The 26125-nt window shown below is 36.6% G+C and overlaps 1 protein-coding gene across 1 annotated transcript in view; it reads left to right on the top strand.

The window, feature by feature from the left end:
• The window catches only part of ATP10D (ATPase phospholipid transporting 10D (putative)), a 95816-nt gene that overhangs the window by 16148 nt on the left and 53543 nt on the right, over nucleotides 1–26125 (top strand). The window contains 8 exon segments of the mRNA XM_033425490.2: nucleotides 2860–3185; nucleotides 5434–5628; nucleotides 15948–16152; nucleotides 17296–17381; nucleotides 23898–24004; nucleotides 24295–24426; nucleotides 24828–24955; nucleotides 25076–25328. Coding sequence (XP_033281381.2) covers nucleotides 2896–3185; nucleotides 5434–5628; nucleotides 15948–16152; nucleotides 17296–17381; nucleotides 23898–24004; nucleotides 24295–24426; nucleotides 24828–24955; nucleotides 25076–25328 — 1396 coding nt within the window. The 5' untranslated portion in view covers nucleotides 2860–2895.

The raw sequence follows: 26125 nt of genomic DNA, 5'->3' as shown, positions 1-26125 counted from the left end.
TCTGCGGGTGCCTACGGAACTGTGGAAATGGATGGCCAAGTACACGTTATGGGTAGATTTTCTACTTTGAGGTAGGTGGGCACTCCTCACCCCTACATGGTTCAAGGGTCAACTATACCGAAGTGAAAACGAGGCTTTTCGGGCTTCCCTGGTGGCGCAGTTGTTGAGAATCTGCCTGCCAATGCAGGAGACAGGGGTTCGAGCCCTGGTCTGGGAAGATCCCACATGCCACGGAGCAACTGGGCCCGTGAGCCACAACTACTGAGCCTGCGCGTCTGGAGCCTGTGCTCCGCAACAAGAGAGGCCGCGACAGTGAGAGGCCCGCGCACCACGATGAAGAGTGGCCCCCGCTCACTGCAACTAGAGAAAGCTCTCGCACAGAAACGAAGACCCAACACAGCCAAAAATAAATAAATAATTTATTAAAAAAAAAAAAAACAAAAAAAAAAACGAGGCTTTTCAAATTACTTCAGAGACAGATTTTTAAAACATTATATTGAAAAGATAGGATTATTCTGACCCGTTTACATTGATTTAGCTCTCTGGACAGATAATTGAGAGAGCAAACTCCAAAGGGCAGCAAACTGATGGGGGTAGAACTTTTTTTGTATTGTTTCTATTACTAGTATAAAACTGATAAAACCAACTTTATGGGTATTTTCTCTAACAGTAGACGCTATGTATTGTGGATCCAGGCACAAATACACACCTTTGGAGGCCAGTGTATTCTTCCCATTAAAAGTGACTTTCTGCCTGTTGTTTGTTTGCTTTAGATCATATAAATTTTAAAGATCTGATGACTTCTTGTGAGATTGTGATTCAATTTATTTTCTGTAAATACAGTGATAAAGTGCTGCTACATAACTGTAATCCCTGGAATTGCTTAAAGACCAGTATAGAGTAAACAAGTGTATTAGCTAGAATGGATTATTAAAAATAGTGATTCACTAGAATTACTAGAATAGGACCAAATCTTTCAATGCTGCTAGGTAATGATGTATGATTTCAGATCCATGAATGCTGGATACAGTTTTAACGTCCTTAGGGGGAAACTGTTAATTTCCGATTAGTATAACACTTTAGAGAAAATAATCAATAGACGTGTTATAAACTTAAAATGAAGCTTAGGAAGGAAGCAAGCTTAAATAATTTGCCCAGGCTATTTCAGTGCCTTGAACACTATTTTGCACTTGGGATTGCATTTATATATTTACGTACCTATTGCCTCACCTAGACCCTGAGATCCTAGAGATGAGGATCCAGGTCTTAATCATCTCTGTGTCCCTAGCCAGTGGAGTTTCTAGCACATAACCTAGTTTTTCTGCAAATGTGGTCATGGACCGCCTGAATCAGATTCATCTGGGGAGTTTTGTTACCAATTCATATTATCAGGACGCACCCACAGATTTACTAAAAATCTCCAGAGGTGTACTCCAACCTAAAACGATCAACTAAATGCAATGACATTGATAAAGCAAGGATAGAAAGTAAGGCCTCCAGACCTTGCCTCTGCACACTTGCTGACATGCTCAACGCTCATAGCCTGCTGCATGAACTTTGGGCATCTGCTAAGTGCCAGCTACTCTGGATACAAAGTGAAATGAAGCACATTAACAGCTAAAAGCAGGCTGCTGAGTTGGAAAGATTTGATTTGAGTCAGCCTTACCTACTTATTAATCACGTGAATTTCAGTACGTCACTAAACTTCTCTAAGCCTGTTTCCTCTTTCGTAAAATGGAAATAATGACTTTGTCATAAGGTTGATGTAAATACTAGATACGGTAAGGCACGTAAAACGCTTTGCAAAGTGTTTGGAGTAGAGTGTGCTCTTAATAAATGTTAGCTTTTTTTTTTTTTTTCCCTTTTTTAAATTAATGGGCCTACGTTCTAGTCAGGGCTGAATTTCTTGGAAAATAAGAAGCACCTGAAAATGAGGAAAATAAGGAAGAGATTAGATAGGAGTTAGGTTTGTTTTCTATCACACCACCCCCAAAACATGGTGGTGTAACTTCTACTGACTCAGTTTGGTGGGTTGGCAGTTGGGGTTGTGCTCGGTTGGGACAGCTCATCTCGATGCTAGATTGTGTCCTCTGGGCACACTCACGTGTTGGCAGTCAGTGGCCTCATTCATATGTTGACAGGAGCAATAGTTGCTAAGTGGGTCAGGAGTACTCATCATCTAGGAGACTGGCCTAGACTCAGGCATGTGGTAGTGGGAAAAATGGAGTCAAGGAAGTCCCGTGAGCAAGCACTTTTCAAGCCTCTGCTTGTATCCGGTTTACTAGAGTTTCATTAGCGAAAGCAAGGCACATGGGCAAGCGTAGCTGCAATGGGTAGAGAAGGACTTCACTACTTGATGGATGAAAGGATGTGCATACAGGGATGGAAAGCATTTGTGGCCATTTTTGTTATCTGCACAGAATGGTTTTTACTGACTGCTTACTCTGTATCAGGGTTTATGCTAGGTGATTTACATGTTATTCCCTTAATCCTCACAACAATTTCTTGACGTGTGTGGCAGTCCCATTTCATGGATGAGAAAACTGATGATAAGTTAAGAGACTTGTACGTAGTAAGCCCAAATTATTTGCCTCAAGTTGTGGAGTAGCCTTTTAGGGGCTGTCTCTTGTTGCTCAGGTGATCAGCCCATGAGGCAGAAGGTGTGTGCTCTATTTCATAAAGATCTGGTTAAAATGGAGTTCCAGTGACTCGCTTTACTCTCACACTGATACCTTGAGCCATTGAGTCATTCGTTTATTTAATATAGAAAAAAATTTAATTTTACTATTATGACTATTCTTTAAGACTTTCCGGAAGCTTATGAGAAGTATTTTAGTGGGTTTTTCTTTGTTTTGCCAGATTACCTGCACAACCTGGATCTCACCGCATTTGGACATGACTGAGCCTCTTCAATGGGCCAGATACCACTGGCAGCGGCCGACTGGCGGTGAAAACAGGGACGGTCATGAGAGGCCATACAGCTATTCCTCTTTACTTGCCTTCAGGGGCAAGTCCTCCCAGACCCCCAGACTGGCAGGAAAGCACCGGGTGGTCGTTCCCCACCTGCAGCCCTTCAAGGACAAGTACGAAAAGTTTTCTGGAACCTACGTGAATAACAGAATACGGACAACGAAGTACACGCTTTTGAATTTTGTGCCAAGAAATTTATTTGAACAATTTCACAGGTACTTTTATTTTTTGGGAAAATAATCTTAGAATGTTCTTGGTCATTCTAATTGATATATAAGATTTTTCATTTTCATAACATTGTTACCTAAGCCTAAGTCTTGTGACATTATCTTTGACAATTCTGGTAGTCTGTTGTGGAACGATGACCTCTTACATTCACATAACACTTTATAATTAATAAGATGCTTTCTCATGACAAGAGACAATATTGTTACCTTCATATTACAGATTAGGAAACGAAGTTTGGCACAGTGGTTTAGCCAGTGTGATGCCGAAAGCAGACGAGGGACTATAGCCTTGAGTCTTCTCACTCTTGCTTTGGTGTGTTTTCCATTAAACCATGGTGTATTTTAATTCTAGCTTTTTCTTCTTGATAATAGGAGAAAATAGAGCTCTGAAGCAAATTCAGATGTAAGCTGTAAGGTTAGGTGAAACAAAGACGTAATTCAGAGTAATATGTATTTATGGAAGCCCTCCGATCAGGTTAGGTATTGAAGGGAATGCAAGGCTAAATGGTGCTTCTTTCCTTACAGTTTTATATTTAGCAAGGGAAACAAGATGTTTATACAATGAAAAGGCGTGGTGGATGGGATGAGTGTTATAAGGTGCTACCAATTAGGATGGAAACCTCATAAAAGAGAAATAATACTACTAGCCAGAGCAATAGAAGGGAAGTGGCACGTGAACTTAATGATGAAGGTTAAGATGTTCAAGGCAGAGGTGTCTGCAAAGCCCATTTCAGATGGAGGAAGGAATATGAGTAAAAGCAGAATGGCTGTAGCATAGAAGATTTGCTGGAGGCCTGGGAAGTAGTCCTCTGTGACTAATGCAATTAGAGGCAAATTGAAGGCAGGAGAAGACATCTAGGAAAATGCTGCATATATCCCGGAGAGTTGTAATGGAGACCTGAACTTAGGACAATGTGGGGATAAAAAGGAGGATAATCTATTACAGATACTATGGATTAGATGTAGGGAATTAAGTGAAAGGAGTCAGAAGATGATGTGAACAAGTTGAGATGTGATGACCAGGAGGTTTAACAGAAAAAGGAATGACAGGGGTAAAAAGAAGATCAGCTAGAAGATTATTTTGTTTTTGTAGATGATGAGTTTGAGATGCTAATATCAGTATAGAGAGTCTCAGCATTTATTGTTCATTCCACGTACATTCATTCTCATTTTTCATTTTATATACATTCCATATACATTCATGGAACAGTGGATATGGTTAAAGTACAGATGTGAATTTATTGAATTAATGGCTTTAACTGCTGTGGGTATTTCTGTCTATGGGAGCTTGCAATCTAGTGTCCTTGATGGAATTAGAACCTGGAATTTGAACAGAGTTCAGGGCCTAGCCCTATAGATTTGGATGTGGTTCACATGGAAATCATTGAAGCCACAGAAATAGCAAAAAGGGCTAAGAAAAAAATTTCAGGGTAAAAGGAATTAGAGGTGAGGAAGGAGGGGTATGTGTAGATTATTCTGAGAAGTTTGGTTATGGGAAAAGTATGTGACAAAAATTCAAGGAACCATGCAAGATTGAGATTTTGTTTCTTTCTTTTAAGGAAAGAGGCTGCCTGAATTTGCCTTAGGGTCCAGTGGGGAAATATTTGAATACGTAAAATAGAGGAATAGAGGAAGTTTCTTAAAAAATTGGTTCTGAGTAGCATAAAAGCAGAAATGGAAACATTGATCTTAGCGAAAAGCAAACCCTCGGGCTTTTCTAATTATTGGGCTGGCCAGAAAAGTTTGTTGGGGTTTTTCCATAAGATGTTATGGAACTTTTTGGCTGACCCAGTATTTTGAGCCTTGTTTGAATCTTATGTTTGGACAATCAAATTAACTTCTGAAAGTTAGAGAGTTGGTTTTTGTTGTTGTTTTGTTTTTTGTTTTTACAACACATTAACTCTGAATTTCCTCTTAAGTTTTTTGAACTGAAAATAGTACTTCCTACTGTGCTTTATATTTATGTGTTATACAACTCAAGACTGTCACATTGCAATATTTACTATAATATATGTAATAAATATCTCACATTTATTAAAGTATGCTCAAGCCAGATGTCTGGGGGGGTAATAAATTGTTCATTCAGATTTGTTAGATTTTGCTAGTTCTCTCTGTTTTGTAGCATCCAAAATCAGCTGATAGAAACTTGTAGGAAACACCGTCAGGTCTTTTGCCTCTTTCGCTGCAGGCTTTTACATGATATGTTAATACCTCCTTGTGTGTGTTTGGGTTGCAGAGTCGCCAATTTATATTTCCTGTTTCTAGTTGTCCTGAACTGGGTGCCTTTGGTAGAAGCCTTTCAAAAGGAAATTACGATGCTGCCTCTGGTGGTTGTCCTTACAATTATTGCAATTAAAGATGGCTTGGAAGATTACCGAAAATACAAACTTGACAAACAGATCAACAACTTAGTAACTAAAGTTTACAGTAGGTAAGTGTAACAGGAGCTGTGCTGGGGAATACACAGGCATCATTTAGAAACATGCAGAATGTTACTTTTTCCCCCTTAGGTGTGACTAGGACACTTGGGGGGTGGGCGTGTTTTCAACTAATATTTATTCAAGTCCTACAGGGAATTAAATTCAGACATCATAGGAAAACAATGTGTAAACTATTGTCACCCCAGGAGTTTATAAAGCAAGAGCTTCTATAATTTAGGCGTAAGTGGAATTGAAAGGATTAAACTTCAAACCATAAGAAGGAAAGCAAGCAGTTAGTTTTTAATCCTAGATGTTACAATTTGGGATTAAGAGAGGATGGGATATGAAAAACATGAATGAATATGGAAAAACAACAGGGGATATGAAAACAGAGAAGATGAGCTTCCTGTGGAGGAAAGGAATTGTGAGAAATGGAGAAGTGTGTTCTTTTTTGTGCACAAAGCCAGCAGCCTATAAAACCCTTCCTGCTGTGGCAACGACAGAGGGCATTCGTAATAGGTCTTTTCAGAAGCACATTTGCTCTGTTGGAGACTTGTATTTCCAGTATTTATGAAATAGAAAGCCAAGAATAAAGTCCATTAAGGTGAGTTTTGAACTCTGCTGTTTATGAATGACTACATTTATGAATGTTAAAATGCTAGTGTCCGGAGACAGTTATTTATCACGCTGGGATGTATTCCTTCAAGTCATGTGCATATTGTGGTAGGGGTAAACCCATGGGGGACGGTTTACAAAATTGGGATTGTGCTACATATATTTTATTCTAATTCTTTTAGCCTAATATTACACCATAAATATTTCCCATGTCTTTAACCTTCAAGAAAGTACTTTTAATAGCTGCATTGTCTATAATATGACTCTAAGGTAATTTAACATTTCCCATATTTATATAATTCTGAGAATGTATGTTTCAGTGAGTATTCTTATACAAAAGTGTTGAAGATCTATGATTATTTCAGCATTATAATTAGAAATGGAATTACTAGATCAAAGAGGAGGAATATATTTTAAAATTTATTTTACTGAAGTATAGTTGATTTACAATGTTAATTTCTGCTGTGCAGCAAAGTGATTCAGTTATATGTATACACATTCTTTTTTATATTCTTTTCCATGATGATTTATTACAGGATACTGAATATAGTTCCCTGTGCTACACAGTAGGACCTTATTGTCTATCCATTCTATATATAATAGTTTGCATCTGCTTATCTCAAACTCCCAATCCATCCTCCCCCACTGCCCTCCCCCTTGGCAACCACAAGTTTGTTCTCTGTCTGTGAGTCTGTTTGATAGATAAGTTCATTTGTGTCATATTTTAGATTCCACATATAAGTGATATCATATAGTATTTGTCTCTTTCTGACTTACTTCGCTTAGTATGATTTCTAATTGCATCCATGTTGCTGTAAATGGCATTATTTCATTCTTTTTTAATGACTGAATAGTATTCCTGTGTGTGTGTGTGTGTGTGTGTGTGTGTGTGTGTGTACGTGTGTACTTTACCTTCTTTATCCATTCATCTGTCGATGGACACTTAAGGTTGCTTCCATGTCTTGACTATTGTAAATAGTGCTGCTGTGAACATTGGGATGCATGTATCTTTTCAAATTATGTTTTTTTTCTGGATATACACCCAGGAGTAGGATTGCTGGATCATATGGTAGCTCTATCTTTAGTTTTTTAAGGAACCTCCATACTGTTTTCCATAGTGGCTGCACCAATTTACATTCCCACCCACAGTGTAGGAGGGTTCCCTTTTCAAGAAAGAATATATTTAAGTGTCTTATTTGGGTGTCTTATTTGGGTGTCTTTTGTGAAAATAAATTACAGCGTTTATAATGTTAATTCTCTGGAATTCCCTTTCATGAGAAATGTATCTACTTCTTAAAAAGTCATCATTAGGAATAGATTTGTGAAATTCTGAATATGTTAACTGCTTTACAAGTAAGGGTTTGGTGTTACTTGTTTTCATTTCAGAGTTTGGAAAGCTTATGGAATATTCTGAGGATAGTGAGTGTGTTAACTTGGCCTGAGGGGAGTAACCAAGTAAAGGGGCAGTAATCAGAAATAAAAAGTTAGAGAGGGAATTTGAAGCCTACTGTTGGAGACACTCCAATGGCCAGGATACTGCTTAGACATTGAGTAAAAGAGTTTTCCAGAGAAACAGAATCGATAGGAATAAGATTTATTTTAAGGAATTGGCTCATGGGATTGTGGAGGCTAAGAGTCCCACTATCTTCCATCGGCAAGCTGGAGTCCCAGGAAGGCCAACAGTGTAGTTTGAAGGCCAGAGAGCGATGGTGTGGATTCCAGTCTGAGACTGAAGGCCTGAGAATCAGGAATGTCAAGGGCGGATCAGTGTCCCAGCTCAGTCAGGCAGGCAGAGAGTGAATTCAACCTTCCTTCACCTTTTTGTTCTATTCAGGCCCTCAACGGATTGGATGATGCCCACGCACACTGGGGAGGGCCATCTGCTTTACTCAGTTCACCAATTCAAATGCTAATCTCTTCCAGAAACACTCACAGACACACCTAGAAATAATGTTGAGCCAAATACCTGGGCATCCTGTGGCCCAGTGAAATTGACTCATAAAATTAACCATCACAGATATTTTCCTTTAGTGGTAGAGAATGCATTTTTTGAGTTAAGAAGTAACATGGTAAAGGTTGTGCTTCAGGAGGATTGGTCCTCTCAGGTCATGGGAATGGCTTCTGTATAGATCTGCCTCTACTAATCAGTCCAGGGTACTATTGGGAGTAGATGCTAAGTACAGGAGGGGATTCTTAGAAGAGATACTATGAAGAAGAACCCAGTGGAATTTGGTGAACTTTTGTGATTTTTTTTCTTTTCTTTCTGCTTTGGAGGATAAAAGTACCACTGATAGAAACAGGGAGCATTAAATTCATCTCAGGTAGAGTGAACTGTAAATGATAGTAAGACAGGCATCTAAGTGGAAATGCCCAGTGGGCAAATAGGGCACAAAAAGCTACAGAGAGAAATTTCAAAGTCATCAGTCCCTTTACGAGTTAGGAGTTTGACGTGAATCCTCAAGGGAGAAAATGTGAAGAGCTAAAAGACTGAGCTTTGAGCCCAAAGGTAGGCACCTGTTTCAGCCTTTGGAAAGACTTCAGAGGCTCCATTGGACAGATGCTGTCACTATTCTGAGATCTCAGAGCATTTGGCATATTTCTTGGGTTGATTTCAGTGCTCTGATATAGACTCAACTTTCATAAGACACTAATTCTAAATTTGTCAGACTAGAGATTCTGTTCTATTCTAGTTTCCAAGTCAGAATAAATGATATCTAAGTTTAGAAGTTTAGTTTTATAATAAACAAGTATATTCTGAACAAATTTAAGTTCACTTGACTGACCAAGAGTTCAGCCAGATGACATAATTTTGTTGTTGTTGTTTTGGGAGGACAGTAACTCAAAGCCTTGTCCTGATGGTGGACATTTGTCTTCAGTGTTACATGAGCCAATGGTTAGGGAAGACTCCTCTGAAGAAGTGATATTTAAGCCAAAACCTGTAGGATTCTGAATTTTGTTCATTATTAGAATTCTTTTTTTTTTTTTTTTGGCGGTACATGAGCCTCTCACTGTTGTGGCCTCTCCCGTTGCGGAGCACAGCCTCCCGACATGCAGGCTCAGCGGCCATGGCTCACGGGCCCAGCCGCTCCGTGGCATGTGGGATCCTCCCGGACCGGGGCACGAACCCGTGTCCCCTGCATCGGCAGGTGGACTCTCAACCACTGCGCCACCAGGGATGCCCCATTATTAGAATTCTTCAGTGGCTTTCCCCAAATTGATTTTAAAGACGTATTATAGAAAACAAAGTAACTTTTTTCTCTTTTGTAAGATGATGTGAACTGTACTTAAATAAGGAAAAATTAGTTCTTTTTTTTTTCTTATACTCATGTCTAATCTAAAGGGAACCAGAAAAATTGATGTATAGAAAAAATGAAAAAATAGTTCATGGTTTTTATTTTAAAGTCATAGAGCACTTTACTGAAAGAGTGCTGTGAATCATTTGATGACATTTAAATGCTTATTATGTGCCAGGGATAGAGAGGTGAAATGTTCATATAGTCTCTGCCTTCAAAAAATAGCTGTAGGAAATAGGATTTTACAGTGATTATACGATGAACAAAATCCATATTTTGACCAATTTTAAGATTGCTCAGCTAATGCCAAATTTAGCAAATGGAAAGAATACTTACATGTATTTTTAAATACAAATTCTTGTACATAAATAATTGCTGATTTTTAGTGCTAGTTTAGAGTTGTTACTGTGTGTTTGTTTGCTTTTTTAGCTTATTCTAAAAAGTTCTAATCCTGATTCCTTCACTTAGTAGCTGTGTAGCCTTGGGCAAATTATGTAACTCCAGTTATTATAAACTCAAGTTCCCTTCATTATGAATAAAATAGTATAAAACAGTAAGCATAGTACCTAACCCTTTCAAGTGCTAAGTAAAGGTTAGCTATTATGATTATTGTAAGTTAATAATGACTATAAGCTAGAGTTTGTCACATGATCAAGTCATTTAATTAATATTTGAGAACTTGTTCAAACATTGTATGATTTTATAAATACTAAAATTCCCTAATGGGAAACCTGGTATAATTTTTTTCTCACGGGTCCCTTTAGACATAGTTTGGATCTGTCTTAGATGATCTGCATATAAACGTAAAGATGAGATGCAATATTCTTTTCAATTGTTTAAGGTCTAGTCCAAGATATCACTTTATGATTGCATTTCATAATAGAATTGGGTAGCTCTTTGTCTTTTTATTATATTCTATGTAATTTGCTTTTGTTTGGTATAGAAGAAATAATGCTTACATTCTAACCCCTCGTCCCTTGTTCTTGGAACAAATTATAACGATATAAAGAAATAAACGTGGGCTCTAAGACCATGTCTTGTTGATTTAAGTTAATGTACTAACTTATCTTATTAAATACTAAGAAATTACTTTAGACGACAAATTATTTCTCAGTAAAATTAAGTTGAAAGTATGCAGCTGTTAAATCTTGCAAGCTTCCGGAAGAAGCATATTAACATTTCTATGCAGATAATTTGGTTCTTATTTGTAATAATATGTGGTCTTTCACAAGGTGCTTAATTTTCTTTGGGAAAGTATCATAGGGAAATAACAAATGCTAGAATAGAAATTAAACATTTAAACCCTATTACACCGCAATTACATTAGAATGAACTATTATCCAAAACCTGACTTAAGGTTGAACTATTATCCAAAACCTGCCTTTAAAATGGCAGCCGTTTGTAAGGTTTTAAGGTTTGCTTCAAGGATAATAGAAGTGTGCTGAAAATAAAACTATTAGTCATCCAGCAAATTTAAGTGCCTACTGTGTTGTAGGCACTGAGAGATTTGGAGGTTTAAACAAAAAACAGATAAAATGCCTGCCCTCCAGAAACTTATACTGTTTTCTGATCTTTAAAAATCACCATATTGTTGGTGTTAGGAGTTTAAAAATACTAGCTAATGTTAATATTTTAGAATTATCTCATAAATTCATAGAATTTCATGATTCTTGAAATGAGACTAAATATCAGTGGCTTTCTAAGATATTAACCTTATCGATGTGTGACATTTTCCAAAGCAGTGGTTCTTGAAATTCACTTTCTAATACACAATTAAACCATGTTTTGTTTGGTGGTCATTGGTAAGTTACTATAGCTGGGAGTAAAGTCTAGTATTTGAGAGATGGACTCTGGAGCTACCTGCCTTGTTTCAAATCCCAGGAATACTAGGAACTGTGTGACCTGGAGCTAGTGACTTAACCTGTCAAGTCAGTTTTTCTCATTTCTAAGAGGTGGGGGAGTGGGGCATAGTGCATTCATCGTACCACCCACATAACACTGTTATAAAAATTAAATGAATTGATGAATATAAAGCATCCAGTAAATCTTAGCTGATCTTACGTCCAATGATTTTTCAGTATTTGCGTTTTATAAACTGTTTTTAGTGTTTTATTGAAAAAATATTAAAGAACATCAAAAAGAAAAACTCATTCATAATCCCACTCTTCCTCTCTTTCAATTTGTTAAAGTAGGAAGTGGAAGTCCACGTTTTCTGTCTTTCCACCTCTCTCCTTCCAACCTCCACCCCAGTGGAATCACTATTAATAGTCCAGTGTATTCTTCCCAACTTTCCCCAGTGATTGTGTATTGACATAAAAGCTGTGTGACATTGAATTCTTAAAGAAGCAAAATGGGTCTAGAAGTTTGCCTGAAGAATGGATTATAAGGGCTATATCCTGACCAGTGAGAGTAATTGCAGAAGCACAAATAACCAAGTGGATACAAGAAATTCTAGTTGTACATTTAGGCTGTGGGAGAAGGAGAAAGTTCTTTTACTACTTTTAATTCTATATCCGAGAAGGAAATATAACCTCATGTTGAGTCTACCACAATTAAAAATTCTCAAAGCTAGTTAAAATTGGCAATGAGCATTTGTCACTTAGCTTGTAGTTTCAAACATCATGCTCTTCTCCCATGCCCTATGGCATTGTGCCTCCACTCTCACTCTGACTGATACACTGTCCCACCTTTCTTCACCTGACTCACTCTAGATCATCCTGCAAGGCTCACCTCCTCCAGAGCTAAATGTCCCAACTGTTTGCTCCCATAATAACCGGTGCATACCTCTTATAAAATTGCTGTTTGTGTCACTTTTTCAAATTTTGACCATAACTTTCATAGGGAGATCACCATATCTTAATCACTTTTGTATTCTTAGCACCTGACATGGTAACTCACATAAATTAAGATTAGTATGTGTTTAATTGACCTGAACTAGCTACCTATTGGGAAAATTAGCTACTTTAAAAGTATCCTAGTATGTACTCCAAATGGGGAAAAGTTAATTTAATTGTAAAATTGACCTCATTTGAATTTTGTTCCAATGTAGAGTAAATAAACTTGTCCCTTAGAGGAATTCTATTTCTTCTGTTTGAAAGAAAAATAAAATCCTTAACCCTAATATCAAATCTGTCTTCTCTCCCTACTTTTACAAATTCTCAGCAAATTTTCTTATAGCTTTCTTCGTAGAAAACGTAGAGGTCATTAAGCATGAATTAGGTACGTCAGTTCTTTCTTACATCATCTACATCTTCACCTAGTTTCTTCTGACTTTACATGAAAAGGTGACTCCCTGCCTTGTAAGAGTAATTCTTTCATCTGCATTCTTAATTCCATTCCTTGTTACTTCTCCATTGCCTCAAACAGCACCCTCCAACGCTGTCCTCTCTTCTACCTTGCCTTCTCCACGGGCTTCTTCCCTGCATGCTACGTGCATGCCCAGTTCTTTCATCCTTACTGTCCTTTGCCTTACCTTCCCTTGCAGTGGCTGCTTTCACCCTTTATTCCTTTCAGGGCTAAACTTCATGAAATATTCTACTTCTTCAACTTCCAATTATGCCTTAATTCACTGGAGGTCTCACTTTCGTCTTCACTCTCCAATCAACAGTTTCATGCTATCAACTTGATAGCAGACATTCTAATAACCACATATCACAGGCATGACCCCTTTGTGGCTTTTGTTACTATGATGGCTCCCTTTTTGAAATGTCCTTTTTTGATTTCTCCGACATTTCCTCTTGGGTCGTTACCTTGTGTCAGCTGCCCTTTATGTACCTAGGACTTGCAAGTTTATATTTCTACTCATGAACTTCTGATCAAAACCATCTAAATGCTGGACCTCTTCAATTTTATATCTCACTTCAAATAAAAACTTTCCAAACCAACTTTATTATCTTCACCATGGTGCAATCAGTTGCTTCTAAAATCTGGGACATGGTAAAAGGCCCCACTCACCATACAAGTTAGATACCATAGTGTCACCCTTGATAACTTTGCATGTAATAAGTCAGAATACTTGTCTCTAGTAACCAAATATGTCTTGACTTAATCTCCTTTCATCCATCCTTTTTGCTGCCTTAATTCTAACCATCTTTATCCCTCCCCTGAATTATTTCAATAACTTTCCATTGGTTCCTTGCCATTCCTATTTCTAACCAGCCTGCCACCCAACAATTCATCCGTTACTCTGTAGCAGGAGTTAGCAGGTAGAAATAGAATCATATCCTTCTGTGAACCTTCAGTGAATATCCATTTTCTATGGAATGAAATCCCTACTCCTAGGAATGGCAGTAAGACTGAACCTTCAAAATATGACTCCTGGGTTCCTTAAAAAACTACAAACAGAACTACCATACAACCCAGCAATCCCACTACTGGGCATATACCCTGAGAAAACCATAATTCAAAAAGAGTCATGTACCACAATGTTCATTGCAGCTCTATTTACAATAGCCAGGACATGGAAGCAACCTAAGTGTCCATTGACAGATGAATGGATAAAGTAGATGTGGCACATACATACAATGGACTATTACTCAGCCATAAAAAGAAACGAAATTGAGTTATTTGTAGTGAGGTGGATGGACCTAGAGTCTGTCATAAAGAGTGAAGTAAGTCAGAAAGAGGAAAACAAATACCGTATGCTAACACATATATATGGAATCTAAAAAAAAAAAAATGTTATGAAGAACCTAGGGGCAGGACAGGAATGAAGACGCAGAGAATAGACTTGAGGACACAGGGAGGGGGAAGGGTAAGCTGGGACGAAGTGAGAGAGTGGCATGGACATATATACACTACAGATGTAAAATAGCTAGTGGGAAGCAGCTGCGTAGCACAGGGGGACCAGCTCGGTGCTTTGTGACCACCTAGAGGGGTGGGATAGGGAGGGTGGGAGGGAGATGCAAGAGGGAGGAGATATGGGGAGATATATAGATATATATATATATATATATATATATGTATAGCTGATTCACTTTGTTATAAAGCAGAAACTAACACACCATTGTAAAGCAATTATACTCCAATAAAGATGTTAAAATATATATATATATATATATATATATGACTCCTGCCTACCTTTTTTGTCTTCTCTCTGTTACTTCCCGCCATGGAAGAGTAAACTGGTGTATACTAGAAAAAAATTGTTAAAACAAACCATTGATTTACCTTTCTTGATAAACTAACAAACTCTTTAGGTAAATAAGGAATTCTTTTAGTTGGATTCAACCTGGTACATAAGATATTTTGGGAGAATATGTCCTGAAAATGTTCTTCTTAGGTAGCCCTTTGAGCTAAGTATTTCTTGAAATAACCAATGTAATTCTGTATAGCAGAAGTTATACAAGTATTGGCTTAAGGTAGCATTTCTATTTAATATGATGCATTCATTTTTAATATATAGGTCATATAGCTTAGAATATAACTATCTCCCAGGCTTCTTCAACAATGAATTTGAATATTGAGCTCCAAAAATGTAATAGAAAATAAATCTTTACTTATAAAATAAGTGCATTTTTATGACAAATACTAGTTCTTTGCGGATATTTGGGAGGTGATAGGGGGGATGAGACAGACCTTCCTAACATTTGTTGGCAGTATTGTGTGTGAAATGCTGCTTAACTAGTTATATAATAGTCTATGCCTCAAATGTCCTAATTTTTCTCTAAGGACAGTGCTTTGTGGAACTTAATTCATGCCATTGGTATGAAAAGGCATGAGAAGTTTGGCAAAAACTTTAACGTAAATCAGGGCGTTTATGGCAAGTCAACCTCAGTTCATGTGCCTTTCCTTTAAAAAGAATTGAATATATAGATTGGGAAAACTACACTTTTGAAAAGAGTTAAAATTTGGCATTCTCCTTTCTAGGGATCCACTGCAGCCAACACAGGACTACTTTAACCAGTATTTCAATTAAATGATAATTAGGGGTGTTAATCTGGTGGTATAATGATTTTTAAAGTGTTGTGTCTGGGTATTTATTTCATTTCTTTTGGGTTTTCTTTAATTTCTCCATCCTATCTGCCAGATAGGAAGCTCTCTTGAGAGCAGATAATGTGTCTTGGGTACTTTTAGATCCTTGATTCCTGACCACAGGATAGCTCGCAGGAATTGCTTCCTATATGAATAAACCCATCCAATGTTAATTTTAATTTTATTCAAGAACTACCCAAATAGCGTAGTGGTTAAAAATCTCACAGGAAAAGAGAATTGATGTTTTGGCAGCTTAGTAACTAAATTTTCAGGTGAAGCAAGTTGCGGAATTTAAGTGTTACCAATTCTCTGGCTTCCCCTTTTAGCATTTAACAGATTAAAATTCACCCTAACACTTTAAATTATATACTAAAATTAAAAAAAAAACTATTATGTGTGTTTTTGGCTTGAGATTCTTTTTAAACTTTTTTTTTTTTTTTCTATTTTAGGAAAGAGAAAAAATATGTCGACAGATGCTGGAAAGATGTTACTGTTGGGGACTTTATTCGCCTTTCCTGTAACGAGGTTATTCCTGCAGATATGGTTTTACTCTTTTCCACTGATCCAGATGGAATCTGTCACATTGAGACTTCCGGTCTTGATGGAGAGAGCAATTTAAAACAGAGGCAGGTGGTTCGGGGATACACAGAGCAGGTAAATGATGTGTTCTCCATTGGTGACATAAACGTTTTCTTTTCAAGAAGATGTCTGAGCTCATTTTCACATGTACAGATAAAGAGACTTTTTAAACTCATTTTTACCTTTACAAAATGGAATTCTAGAGAGCTTAATCCAGTTCCAGATATCAGTAGAGGTGTGCTATATTTTATAGATAATAGGATTTAATGACTTCGGAGTTCAGATGTTTCAGTCTGACAGTCATATATTTCTGGGAATTGAATTTAAGAAGCCCAACAAATTTTGCAATTTGGAAAATTCTTTTGCAATAGAAACAATCAACTTCTAACTTATTTTTCTTAAACTTAGATTTTTATATGTTATGTCTGATTGAAGCTGGAGATATCAATCGGTCATTGTTCCTAAAATCTGTGATTACTTATATACCAAGGCCTTTTAAGAAATTTGTAACTTTTCATGCCACAGAGCTCTGACCCTTCGCCATGCTGTGGTGAGGTAAACAAGACCTTTGAAGTTATATTAACACGAGTTTGAATGAATCCCAGCTCTGCCGTTTAATTACTGTGTTACTTAACCACTTTATGCCTCAGTTTCTTTATCTTAAAATGGAAATGATGATATTTGATCTATTAGAGAATTTTGTGACATATTGATATTTAGCATATTTTGATTTTTTAAATAAAGTTTACTGAGATCAAATGCATACGTGCTCAGAGTACTCATATGTATACATATATGTGTGTATATGTGTATAAATACACACGTGATCTCAGAAGCTACATATATGGTTAGAGAACAACAGCAAAAGTATTTTCAGCTTTTCAGTGTCTTCCAGATAAAAGAGTGTGCCCTGTAGGAGGAGAAGCTCTCTCCTGCAGGAAGTCCTGCATGGATTCCAGTATATGATTCAGACATTCCCATCACCTGAAGATATTTATTGATACTCTGGGACCATTCTGATCTCATTTATTCATTTATAATTATGCCTATACTTTCCTTCATTTGGGCAACTTGTGACAAATTTTGTGACAAGCATGCCTTCGTTTTATCTTAACAATTGGTGAAAGGATAAACACTTAAATCTCAAGATTTAACATTGAATTTTTGTTTGGTGATTTTAAAAAATAAATAAATAATAAATAAATAAATATTTTTTAGGACTCTGAAGTTGGTCCTGAGAAATTCTCCAGTAGGATAGAATGTGAAAGTCCAAACAATGACCTCAGCAGATTCCGAGGCTTCCTGTGAGTGATACATGACTTACCTTTGTGGGTGTGAGTGGGACTGTATGTTGCAATTATGCTTAACTCAAAAAAACTTTTGTGTACTTATACCAAGTGAAATCACTAAAGGCTGTAAGTTAAGCCACCTATAAATTTGGCTTATTTTAATTATTTGATATTTACCTATGTATATTTTTAAAACAAAAAAACCTTGTTCTTAAAATAATCCTAGACTCTCTTTCAGTGGTATGTGAATGACTTAACATGAGCTCCATGTTAAGCCCAAGACATGTTAGTTATTGGGAAGGAAGTGTTTGGACAGACAGGGCAGCTTAAGTGACATGATAGGCTGATGGTGTCCTCCTATCCTATTAGAATTAGAGTAGGTGGACAATTCAGTTGGTAAAGTTAGCCAATGATTTTGAAACACATCTAAGAAAAAGTATGGGAATCCACAACAGTGTTCATTCTGGAGGCTTCCTGTGGCATCTACATCCCTTTCCAAGGGCATCTAGAATTTAGGGTCTTATCTGATTCAGGCTGGCTTGTGCCACTTAAGTGCTTTATTTTTTGAGCCAAGTTACTTTTTTTATCCTTCCTTATTTTTAAGAGGAGTTAGTTAGACCTACTTCATAGCGGTGATCTTGTGAGGAAATGGCAGAGAAGAAAAAAGTTCCTAAATCATTTTTTGATACCATTACCCTGATACCGAAAGAATACAGAGACATTTAAGGGAAGATTAATATCCCTCATGAACATAGATGCAAAAAAATTTACACAAATTATAGCAAATCAAACCCAACAATATATAAAAAGGTTAATACATAATGACTCAGTAGGTCTTATACCAGAAATGCAAGATTGGCTTAACATTAGAAGATCAAACAATGTAATTCACCGTATTAACAAACGATAATTAACAAGTGAAAAAGAAAAACCAGGTGACCATCTCATGGATATAGAAAAAGCATTTGACAAAACCTAACTTCCGCTTTTGCAAACTGGAAATAGAAGGGAACTTTCTCAACCTGATGAAAGGCATCTATAAAATCCATACAGCTAGGATCAGACTTAATAGTGAAAGACTAAGTAAGCATTTTTCCCCTAAGATCAGGAACAAGACATGAATATTGTCTCTCACCACTTTTATTCAAGATTGTACTGGAGAGCCTAGCTAATGTAAAGAAAATGAAATAAAAGCATCAAGTAATAAAGAAGTAAAACTGTCTTTTATTCATAGATGGTATGATGGTCTTTGTAGAAAACCTGATGAAATCTACAAAAAAAGCTACTAGAATTAATAACTGAGTTTAGCAATGTTGTAGGAAACAAGATCAATATACAAAAATTAATTGTATTTCTGTACACTAGCAATGAACAATCAGATACGGAAACTTTAAAAATCAATTTATAATAGCATCAGAAAAATTGAAATACTTAAGAATAAATCTGACAAAAGATATGAAAGACCTGCATACTGAAAATCACTGAACACTGTTGGGTTAAACTAAAGATGTAACTAAATGGAGAGACATACGTTGTTCATGCGTTGAAAGACTCAATATTGTTAGGACATCAATTTTTTTTGCAAATTGATCTGTAGATTCAGTGTAATCCCAATTGAAATCCCAGCAAGGTTTTACTTTTTATTTTTTTTAGAAATTGGCAAGTTTATTCTAAAAATTTATGTGGAGATAGAAAGAACCATTTAACTAAAACAACTTTGAAAAAGAACAGATTTGGAGGGCTAATACCACCAGATTTTGTTTTTGGCATATAGACCAATAGGTCAGTGGAAGAGGTTAGAGTCCAGAAATTGATCCAGGCATTAATGGGCAACTGGATTTTGACAAAGATGCAAAGGCAGTTTAGTGGAGAAAGGTTAGTTGTTTCAACAAATGATGCTGCAACAATTATACATCTATACTTTAAAAAAACACTTCAACTTAGACCTCTTGCCACTTAAAAAGATTAATTAAAACTGGATCCTGTACTTACTTAAATGTAAACGTGAAATTATAAAATTCCTAAAAGAAAACATAGGGGAAATCTTTGGTATCTTGTGTTAGCCAAAGATTTCTTAGATATAACACCAAAAGCACAATCCATAAAAGGACAAAAATAATTAAATAAAAGAACTTCATCAAAATTAGAAACTTATTCTCTTCAAATGACACTACTAAGCAAATGAAAGCACACCTTCAAATGACACTGCTAAGCAAATGAAAACGGAAGTCACAGACTGGAAGAAAATATTTGCAATGCATGTTTCTCATATAGAACTTGTATTCAGAATAGAGAAAGACATCTCAAAACTCAGTAATAAGTAAACAATACAGTTTTTTAAACGATCAAAAAAATTGAACAGACACTCCATCAAAGAAGATACATGGATGACAAATATCTGTGTGAAAAGATGCAAATTAAAACCACAGAGCTACAACTGCTAAATTAAAAGAACTGACTATACCAACTTTTCACAAGGATGTAGAGAAACTGGAACTCTCATGTACTGCTGGTAGGAGTGGAAATGGCTACAGCCACTTTAGCAAATAGTTTGGAAACTTCCTAAAAAGTTAAATTCACACCTACCGTGTGATCTGGTTTTTCCACTCCTAAGAAGTTACCCAAGAGAAAACATTTATCCAACATACATCCATATACCCAAGAGAAAACATTTATCTATATAGTAACCTGTACACAAACATTCAAAGCAGCTTTATTGGTAATAGCCCCAATTAGAAACAACCCAAATGTCCATCAACAGGTAAATAGGTAAAACAAATGGTATATCCATACAATGAATGCTACTCTGCAGCAAAAAGAATTCACTGGTGGTACATGGAACGACGTGGATGCATCTCAAAATAATGTTGAGTGAAAGAATCCAGACAAGAAAGAATATATACTATATGATTTGATGTATATAGTCTCTCAAAAAAGAAAGCTAATTTATAGTGATAGAAAGCAGATTAGTGGGTGCCTGGGAGGGGGAGGGTAGGAAGGAAAGATTGCAGAAAGACATAAGGAAACTTTGGGGAATAATGGATATGTTCATTTTCCTGATTGTAGCGATGGTTTCACAGGGGAAACGTCAAAACATCAAGTTTTACACTTTAAATATGTACAGTATATGTCTTACGATTTTTATTAGTTATTCCTCAGTCAAGTTGTTTAAAATGTTAGAGTCATCATGGAAGGAAGTTTAGAACATCGTGGTAGCATCTTTAAGTAGCACCTGATACAGACGGGTGTTTGGGCAGGCACAGGAAGCTATGCAATGGGAAAAGAGAATAGGCTTGGTCCAGGTAAAGAGGTAATGCTAGAATTAAATCATCAAGAATGAGAAGATACCAGGCAGGCAACTAAATGCAAAGAAAGGCTGACATTCCAGGTTAAGGGAGCAGCAACACAGGTAATGGTGTAGGGGCCTGAGACCACAGTGCATTTGTGGAGTCATAAGTGGTTTAAGTATGTTTGGAGGGTAGGTGAGCAATATAATAGATCATAAAGAGGCGAGATGATAAAGGGACGTTAGCAGATATTCCTGTCGTCAGAAACGTGCTCATAAGCCATCTCTTAGGATGAGTCATTTTCTAGTATTATTTTCTCCAGCTGCTGACTATTTACAGAATTTCCTCTTGTAAATGTCAGATTTAAGGGCTGACATTTTTTGACCTGGACCTCAGGTGCTGAGGTTTGTACAGCCTCTTACTGGGAACGCTGACTCCCCCTGACAAGGTCAGTCTTGCTTCTGGCACATTGCTAGACAGGAAAGAATAGGAACTTTAGTCTATCACTGTGTGGTTTGGAATATAGAACTCTGCATAGAATCTGACTCAGAGCCTGTATATTTAGTAGAGTCAGCCCAGGACGATACAGTAATTTTTTGTGAAATTGTTTTTATCTGCTAAACTAGCTCCTTATCCTCTTCCTGCTGTGTAGCCTATTTCCTAAAATCAACAAAAATTGAGATGTTCAAGCTCACTCTCTGTATGAATGATGGCTTCTCTGGTCTTCTTACTCTCAGGTAGCACTGACTTCTTCCTTATTTGTGCCCACATTGTATGCTGAATATCAGATTTCTATAATAACACCTATAATATTTTTATTACTTACATATTTCTGTATCAGTCACTTCCTGTTAGACCACAGGAGGCAAGACTGTGTAAGTTTGTTTTTCTATCCTCAGCATCTGGGTGGCTGTGCTGGGCGCATGGTAGATATCACATAGGCTCTTGAATGGATGAGAGCTCCATGTGGACAGTCAGTGTCTCACATGGAATCTGAAAGTCCCATGCTATAAGTGCCAAATACACACCCATCAAGTGCAGGACATGTTTAGAGTTTGGAGCAGGTGCGACCAAGATAGAAGTTGGGCTTTGATGTAATGATGGTAACCTAGAGTGATGTAATGGTGAAAAATAAGGATCCCTTATTTGTATAAAGTGTATCTTAATACACTAAGGAACTTTGGAACTGGTTCTTTTGTATATTATAAGGATCACTTATTTGTATTAAGTGTATCTTAATACACTAAGGAACTTTGGAACTGGTTCTTTTGTATATTCTTTTGTATATTATATCTGTTCTGTAAAGGTTCTAGGGATAACAACTGCTATATTCATGAGGAACCAAATCAAGACTGGGATGTGTGCCTGGCAATGCTACATAGAAATGGGAATGTTGGGATTTAATTTCCTCATCTGTAAATCCAGAAAACAGAATTAGGTTAAACCCAAGGACACTGCTAGTTCTGACCATGACCCTATGGTTTGCTCTTTGTGCATAAACCCATATAAATGAAGGAATGCAAGCACACACCTCTTAGAGTGTTTTACAAATTAGAGGAGTGAAATGACAAATCTATTTTCCTCCTTTGTGGTAGGAAACCGTTTTTGAAGAGCTTTTCCTTTTCCCTGTAATCCAGATAGCATGGGTAGCAGATACAATGACAATCTTCCTATACTTAATAAAGAAGAAACGACTTATAGACTGAAGTGTATTGCTTAAAAAACAAACTAACTTTAATGCTGAAATTAAGAATGCATTTTCACAAAATAGGTGAAATACGTTGCATTTTGCTTATTTTTAAAAATTTTCCAATGAGTTTGCTCTGTATTTTTGCCACTATAGTAATTTCATCAAGTAATTACTTTGATAATTTTAAAACTGTTTTACAGAAGATTTCAAACATGCAAAATTAGGAAGAAAAGTGTAATGAACACCCATGAGCCCTCACCCAGTTTTAACTATTTCATAATTTTGCCAACTTTGTTTCAAATATCCTTCCACTTCCTTCCCTGCACCTACATCACATCATTTCAGTGTCAATACTTCACTATGAATATACAGCAGAAAAAAACTTAAAAAAAAAATACCCATAACATCATTATCACATTTAACTAAATTCAGAACAATTTCTTGACAGCATCTAATACCTAATCTTTGTTCAAATTTCTCCAATTATCTCAAAAAAATTTTTAGAGTCAGTATATTCTAACCAGGATCAAAACAAAGGTCTACACATTGCATTTGGTTGATATGTCTCTAAATTTCCCCTCCGAAGAAATGGGGTCATTTAGCTTGTAGAATTTACCACATTCTAGATTGAGCTGATTGCGTCCTTCCTGAGGGTGGAGTCCCTCTACCACTCCTTTTGCTCCCCCCTCCTCATTCTACTCATTTGTTGAATGGACCAGGTCATTTTGCCCATAGAGCTTACCACTGCAGATTTGGTAGCTTTGGCCGACTGCATCCTTGCATTGGTGGTTAACATGTTTCTCTGGCCTTATTTCCTGAAAACTGTCCAGAGGCACTTTCAGAATCTGATGAAAGGAATTCTCTCCCTAGAAAATGACAAATGTATATAGACACACACAGGGGAATATTGCATACAGTTTCAAAGGTTTCACAGTTCCCCTGATGCCACAGACCCCTGTTTGATTTGCCCTCTTAGAGCCTTGATTAGGTTCCAAGGGAGATGAGCAATTTCTGTCCTCGAACTTCTGGAGGCTGGAGGCCAGTGATGTCCCCTTGTCCCGTTGGTAGTTATGTTAAGATTGGTGTTGTCAGCCTTATCCTTTCATTATAAAGTTCCCCACCAGCCTTCCACCTAATGATTTTATCCACTGGCTATCATTGCCTAAGAGTAATCCTTGATTTCACCAGGGTCAAAAATGGGAATTTTCTAATTCCATCAAGAACTTTTCCCTCATCAGCTATTAAGTTACCCCCAAATACAGTTTCTACTAGAGGAAATAGTTTCCTTATTTGGAATATTTTCTAATTTTTGTAGCATCAATACTAGAAGTTGACAATGAATGGTAGAAATCAGTGTTAGAAACCTGTTGTGTCTTTTTTCTCCAGCCAAAGTGGGTAACTGAAATAACAAAAGCAAATGCATCAGAGATTTGCATCTTTTCCTGTGAACTGCCTAACTTCATACTGTAATCAAGAATATTCAAAAATCATTTTTATTTTTACATGCCCATTTTTGCTGTTTAAAAATAAACTTATATGCTGTCTTTCTTATAGAGAACACTCCAACAAAGAACGTGTGGGTCTCAGTAAAGAGAATTTATTACTTAGAGGATGCACCATTAGAAACACAGAGGCTGTCATGGGCATTGTGGTTTATGCAGGTTGGTTATACTTCTGACTTTTCTCCATCATCTCCTCTGTGCTTTTCTGCAAGTTAACATTTTCCATTTACTCAAAATGTAATCTCTAGAAGCAGAAAGGAAATTTTGTCTTGATAACCTTAATCATTGGTCTCTGTTTTTCTAAAGAGATCACAAAAAGAAGCTAAATTAACAAAGTATATTGCATAACTACTTTTCATTAAATTGTCTGCCAGCGAGATATAAAAATATGATATTTGTTACCTGGCTTTAGTTTGCACATTTTCTCACATACTGTGTTACCCATGTAGGCCATGAAACCAAAGCAATGCTGAACAACAGCGGACCAAGGTATAAACGCAGCAACTTAGAAAGAAGAGCAAATACAGATGTCCTCTGCTGTGTCCTGCTGTTGGTTATAATGTGTTTCACTGGTGCATTGGGTAGGTAGAATTTGATTATTTGCTGACATCTTTTCAGCAAGATATTTATTTAAAAGTATTTTCAAAATGAAATTTATGAAAAAGTTTGACTTTTGTAAGGGAGGTTTTATTTGCCAATAATTGCTTTCTTCACATCTTTGTCTCTCTCATTCTCTAACCTGAAAAGCATTAATATTGATTATATCCAGTTACACATGGCCACAGTACTAAAGCAACCTGGGAAGAGATGTAAGGAGTGAGAGAGACAGGAAAATGTGTACCGTTTGAATTTGAATTTGTTTCTTAAACGGTTGGTGTTCAACCAAAACCAATACTCTTATCTCTCTTTCTTTAGGAATAAAGTTCTATATTTGCATAATATATACATAGCATCCTTTTGATGTCTGTACATTTTTTGAAAGGTCATGGAATCTGGTTGAGCAGATATGAAAACATACCCTTTTTTAACATCCCTGAGCCTGATGGACATGTCATATCACCAGTGTTGGGAGGATTCTATATGTTTTGGACCATGATCATTTTGTTACAGGTAATTTCTATTGTACTCATCATAGAATATTAAGATCTTTGCTACTTATCCAGCACTATATGGTTTTTCATCCCTTCTTTTCCACCTTTAACATTTTTAAAATTGTTTTGCTCTTCTTAGGTTTTGATTCCCATTTCTCTCTATGTTTCCATTGAAATTGTGAAGCTTGGGCAAATATATTTTATTCAAAGCGATGTGGATTTCTACAATGAGAAAATGGATTCTACTGTTCAGTGCCGAGCCCTGAACATCACAGAGGATCTTGGACAGATTCAGTACCTCTTTTCTGATAAAACAGGGACCCTGACTGAGAATAAGATGGTTTTTCGAAGATGTAGTGTGGCAGGCTTTGATTACTGCCATGAAGAAAATGGTGAGTGTTGGGTTTCTATGAAAACCAGCCTTAAGATTGGTCGTTTTTGCACCCACTTAATGACTTGGTAATTCTGGCACAGAAGTGCTATACTTAATCATTGAGTACTTAACTCCTCTAAATGCGCATTGTTTCATTGTTGTCCCTTTAAAAGTTAGGTCAGAAGTTAGTAGGTCAGAAGTTAGTAGGTCAGGAGTTAGTGGGTCAAAGTCAAAGATTCTACTTCCATGGTTTCTTTTCTTTCCTTTTTTTTTTTGCCATGGTTTCTCTAAAAGGAAAGTAAATTACCAGTAGTCGTAAAAGGTTGGGGGTTGGATTTGGTGACAATGATATTGCATTATAGATGTTTTTGAGAATCTAATGAAACTATGGACCATCTCCCTGAAAAATATTTTGAAAATAATTCCAAAGGGACAACAGTTTCCCCAGACCCCATCATTCAGCCCATAGGTATTCATTGGTCGTTGGCTGAGAATACCTAGTTTAAGAAGAAATAAGATGAACTGAACTTCTGAGGCTAAGGAAGTAAATATATAAATTGTAAGTTTCCTTTAAAGAATTGATCTTCATTAATTTTGTTATTTATAAGAGTAAGTGTACTCCTATGAAAGTAATTATGAGAAATGTCCAAAACAAATTAACCTAGAAGTTAACCACCATTAATCATTTGGTGAATATATAACCATCCATTTCTTTATGCATATTCCTGTATATGTGAAAATATATATTTGCACATTTCCCCTTTTATAAGTTATAATATGTTGTAATAATGCTTTGCAGTTTGCTTTTTTTATTCC

The sequence above is a fragment of the Orcinus orca genome, chromosome 4 (genome assembly GCF_937001465.1).
Source record: "Orcinus orca chromosome 4, mOrcOrc1.1, whole genome shotgun sequence".
Lineage (NCBI taxonomy): Eukaryota > Metazoa > Chordata > Mammalia > Artiodactyla > Delphinidae > Orcinus > Orcinus orca.
This window is presented reverse-complemented; position numbering and strand designations above follow the sequence as displayed.